The sequence below is a fragment of the Parus major genome, chromosome 9, assembly GCF_001522545.3.
Source record: "Parus major isolate Abel chromosome 9, Parus_major1.1, whole genome shotgun sequence".
NCBI classification, from domain to species: domain Eukaryota; kingdom Metazoa; phylum Chordata; class Aves; order Passeriformes; family Paridae; genus Parus; species Parus major.
In genome coordinates, this window is record NC_031778.1 from 20,388,375 (window position 1) to 20,393,577 (window position 5,203).

The following is a 5,203-nucleotide window of genomic DNA, read 5'->3' on the forward strand; positions in this document are numbered from 1 at the left end:
GAGGCGGCCGCACACGGCGCGGAGGAGGCGATGCGGGCCGCCTGGGTGCTGCTGCCGGCGCTGGCCGCCCTGTCCGCCTACTATGTGTACCTGCCGCTGCCCGGCGCCGTGTCGGACCCCTGGAAGCTGATGCTGCTGGATGCCACCTTCCGGGCGGTGCAGCAGACGGTAAGGCGGCCCCGCTCGGGGGAGGCGGGCGCACACCCCCCACACCGGTACCGCAGGCGGGCGGAAGCGCGGTAGCGGTGCCGGCCCGGGGCATCCGCGCAGCGGGAGCGGCCCCCGCGGAGCCCTCCCGGGCCGGCCCCCGGGGCTGCCTGCTGCTGGAGCCGAGCGGGGAGTCCCCGGGTCGGTGACATAAGAGGGCCGGAGCTGGGGCCGGTCCCGCGGCACCGGCGGCCCCGCATGCGGGAGGAGAAGCGGGCTCGTGTCCCTCTGTAACGCGATGGCTCCGCGGGACAGCCCCGGGGCTCAGCCCTGCCCGTCCGCCCGGCGAGCGCTGCCCGCGGCTCCCGGCACAGCCGCACCGCCCGCGGCTCGGTCTGCTGTGCCGCTTGCCGGCTCTTGGTCAGCAAAAAAGAATTAGTGGGTTTTAATCTGATCCGTTACGTATGCCTTAGGGAAAGAAGACATACGAAACTCTTTCAAATTTTAAACTGTCTTGATTTTGAGTCTTATTACTAAAGAAAACTCTCTGAATGCTTGCTTTTTGTCACAAAGCAGTTGTCACTTAATGATTTATCCCTTATTTTCTGCCAGTATTTTTATGTTGACATGAAACATAATAAAGATGGCAAAAATTCTCATAATGGCTTTAGCTGTGAAGTTTGCTTCCTTCCAATATATTATCCAGTTTTTCACAAGGACTGATCAGTCATGGGCAGGACTGATGTAAGGCACTATGTATGTGAAAATTTAAAGTTGTCTTGATTTTAATTTCAGTTTACTGAATTGCTTTGAAATATGCAAAAGCTTTTATTTTGAGCAGATTATGATCCCTTCAAAAAGGGCCTAAATGAATTAGTGGAGAAAGGGCTCATAAATGGGCTGGCTGGGAATGTACCTGCTACATTCTTCATGCAGTAACAGTGGGACAGTGTCCAAATTTGTATATTCTGCCTGAATAGCTTCTCTGGGTGTCACCTTTGGAGACAGAGGTTGGGACTAAATGGGTCACTCATCTGATCCTCTGGGATGTCTTATGGTCCAGTATAACGGAATCAAAGCATCCCTCTAGGATGAAATAATAAAACCTGTTTGCTGTGCAAATAAAACCTGGTCACTTGTATATCCTCCTGTATGACAGGAAGAGTTCACAATACGGGAGCTTAAATTCTGCAGTAAAATCTATGACTTAACATTCACTTGCTCCATGTTTTTAACTCAAGTGACTGAACTGCAGGTGCTCAGCTTGCCCAAATTTATTGGTAGGTAGGGACAGAAGAGCCATGGTTTGTTTATGTGGTTGGGTGTAGATGCATTCTGGTGCCTCTGGCTTGGAGGCTGAGGAGCATCTCCTTTGAGATATTCTAGAAGTCATAATCCCAGGAGGAATCCCAGGACAAAGCCTGGTGGGTGCCAGCTGGAGCAGGCTGGTGGCAGGGCTGAGGTGCCCACATCTGTCCCATTCTCTGGGGCAGGGAAGGCTTTCTTTTAGGGGAAAGTGGCAATTTCTTAGTTGTTTACATCTCTGACCTTAGAAATAAAAACTTCAATAGTAAGAAAAAGTACTAAGCAAGTAACAGTTCCTGTAACATCACTTGCAAACCAAGATGAGTTTTACACAGAAGCATGAAGGAGGTGAGTTGTTAGAGGTGCCCCAGTCACACAGCAGGTGAACCTTGGGGCATTGGTTTCTGGAGAGAAAGAGAAGGAGCTTTCCAAGTGTTCAGAAGTCTTTCTAACACTGAGGCAGCACAGTTGCAGATAAATAAATGACTGTCGTTAGGAAGGAACTCTTGAGAGCCGAAGGCAGGATTGTAAAATTTAAGCTTGCGTATTTGCTTTGTTAGACAGCTTTTGTGTGTGTATATCTATAATAGTATGTCCTCTTCTAGAGCTCAGCTTCCTCTTTCTTTCTCTATCAGCTATTTCAAGGCCAAATGGTTTAACATTTCTCTGTGTGACTGTTGAACTTTCACCTACTTCTGAATGTATTTCAGCTTGTTGTTTATTACTTTCCTTTATAGGTCTGATAGCTGACAGGAATACCTTTCTAATTTTGAAATCTCTGAAATGTACTTTTTCCCCACAAACTTCACATACTTCAAATAAATTAATTGTCTTTTGCTCGTTTTGAAATGGATTTAAGACTCGAATGATTGAGTGTAACCATTTCTTGTTAGGGATAATATGTTTGTTTACTCAGTGCATTAATAATCACTGTGAATAAAACAGAATAGGGCTTTCACTGGCTTCCAGCATATTAATGGTAAGGTTTTTACACTTGCATGTAGAGTTTTGTCCCAGTCAGCCATAAATTTATTTACAAGCTTGGGACTGAGTCATTGTCCTGGCTCATTGTGAGACTCCAACAAACATTCAAATATAATCAGGTAGTTTAAAAAGTGTGTAATGCTTATAGGGCAGTTTATTTAAATAGGTTTCAAAACATACTACAGGAGGGAGCTGATACTGTTATCCTAGTCTTAATTTGGGGACAACAGAGGTAGGAAGAGCTGGAGTGCTGATCTGATGTCACAAAAATTCCAGTGAAGGAGCTGAAAACTGAGATGACCTTTCAGAGCGTTGTGTCTGTGCCCTCTTTAATACCCTGTGCTGCCCTGGAAAGAAAATAAAGAAACTGAGACTTTAATGGTATCAATGAATTGATGTGAAAATGCTTACCTGAGAAAGGGTAATTTGCCCATCACCTGTCTCAAAATGGGGCATGGTAAAGTTTTTACATAAAACTGTGATATAACACAATTTGAGATTAGAAATTAAAAACTTTTTTATATACATTTATCTATACAGGTACATCAGAACTCAGCTTCACTGAAATTTGGGAAGCCACATAAAGTTAATTACAAGACTGAGCTATAGATTGAACCATTGTAATTTTTTCAGTTAGTGTTTATTTAGAAGTGTCTAGAGCAACACCTGGCAATTCTGCTGTAACAGCAGTATTGATAACAGGCATTTTTCACTTCTTCCTCTAACCACTCTCCCTTAGATGAGGAAAGAGAGCAGCACATGTTTATTCAAGTCCTTTGAAATAAGTTATTTCTGAACATCACTGTCAAGACACTTGCTATTCTGGTGCATGGCAAGGAAAGTGGGATTTTTTTTGGAATCAGGGCAGCTGTTAGCAAAGGTATGGAAGGATAAATGGGTTTACCCCCAACAGTTGGCCATCAGATAGATGTAGATGGAAGAAAGCAGGCAGCTGTACAGGACAGAAAACTTCTCATCAGCCAAGTGTTTCCTTTGTGCTTCTTCTCCACTCACTTTTGGAATAAAATCAACCAAGGGATATCAACACTCAGGAATAAAGAAAACAGTGTTTGTTCTCTCTAACATTTTAATTTCTCTCCACCCACATATTGCAGAGTGTGTGATTTCTGGACAGATGAAAGTCATAGTTGTAGGCAATGAAGTAAGTTGCTGATGGTTTTGGATGGAAGTTTTAGAACTGATTTACAGTAAAACAGGTTTTTAGTTATGGCAGGTAGGTCTCACAGCACTGGCACCCAAACAGAAACTGAACCACACCGTAAGTCCTTTTTGCAGGAACAGGTAATTTATATTTCTGTAAAAGCAGATCATCATGGTTGAATAGGTATGTGCACAAAACCTTACATTAAAATGTAATCTAGATTTTGCTTCCAATTAATAAAATGAAAAACAGCCTTCCTAGTTTTTTTTCAGTTCTAAAGGAAATTCATAAAACTAAGAGCATTTGTCTTTGAAAACTGTCTTTCTCTAATAATATTAAAAAGACATGTTCTTTACTGGGAAACAAGATACTTGCATTGAGAAATCTTTTTGTAAAATCACCCCTAAATAGGGTAAATTGCCTGAAATGCACACAAAACAATATGTTCCACACACAGCTAAATGTGGAAATGATCCTGTTTATTTTTCACTAATGTCACTGCCTACAGACATTATCATTGGTGTTTAGCCTCTAATGTTTATGGAAGCATCCTTTTCAAAGCAATGCCAGAACTGACTGTAGTGTGTGTGTGTCTTTTGAGGTGGGAAGTTGAGTTTTAGGCAGTTCAGCCTGGCAGTTCCGGCGTCATTACTCAGTTGAGTCATGAGTGAGATTTGGCTGGGTCCCAAGTAGTGCTGGGTGTAGAAGGAGCCTTAGCTGTTTGCCTGGTTCCTGATCCCCCAAAGCCTGAAAGGTCAGTGCAGGACCTTGGCTCTGCCCGGCTGGGAGGGCACTGGAGGGAACAGCTGATGGCTCTGGAGGGTGTTGCCTTTGTGCGCTGCAAGCGCGACCTGTCGCAATCATTCTGGGACTAAAGGGCAGAGCCAGGGTTAGCCAAGGAAGTCATCTGAGGACAGAGAGTCCCAAAGTGTTGAGTAGTGCTAGAGGTTACTGGATATTTGCAACAAAAACTTCTGGGTTAGTTTTTTGCAATACAGAACACATGACAAGTATGGAATTCAAGTCCTTGAAGATGTGAGTTTCTTCATTAAATTATCAGCTGATGAGCCAATAGAAAAATCCATATAATTTAGGGACAGATATTGATGGTTAAAGGTGAAGTAATGGTGCAGTATTTGATTCATTCTGCCCTGACTCCTTTCTTCATTTACTGAAAAATTTCTCTTACATCACTTAAATCTTTCAGTATCTGGCACCCCATATCAAAGAATTTACCAGAAGGAAAGTGTCAGTCTTGAACAGTTCAATCCCTAGGAAGTGCCTGCATAGTCCTTACCTTAAAATCTCACTCCTGAGAATGTCCTGGGAGAGAGAAGGAGATTTTGCTGTAGTGGGAAGACGCAGATGTGACCCAGAGTGAGCGATGTGCTGTGCCTGTGGCTGGCACAGCAGCTCTGGGCCAGTTGCCCAGGCTTTTCATCTTTATACTAGCTCCTCTTTCTTTCCTGTGGTCTCTTTACTTCCCCCTTTTACTTATGCTTTCTCCTTCTTTCTGCTAGCTTTTAGTATTACAGCGCTGTCTGCTCTCCCTTTTCACCAGGGAAAGGAGGGAAATCTTCTCCTTCTCCTTCTCCTTCTCCTTCT

The 5,203-nt window shown here is 43.9% G+C and overlaps 1 protein-coding gene across 1 annotated transcript in view; it reads left to right on the top strand.

Moving 5' to 3' along the window:
• Positions 1-6: 6 nt before the first annotated feature.
• The window catches only part of NCEH1 (neutral cholesterol ester hydrolase 1), an 18,996-nt gene continuing 13,799 nt past the window's right edge, over positions 7-5,203 (top strand). Inside the window, exon 1 of the mRNA XM_015638065.2 lies at positions 7-168. Within this exon, the coding sequence (XP_015493551.1) occupies positions 31-168 (138 nt within the window). The 5' untranslated portion in view covers positions 7-30. The remainder of the gene's footprint in view (positions 169-5,203) is intronic.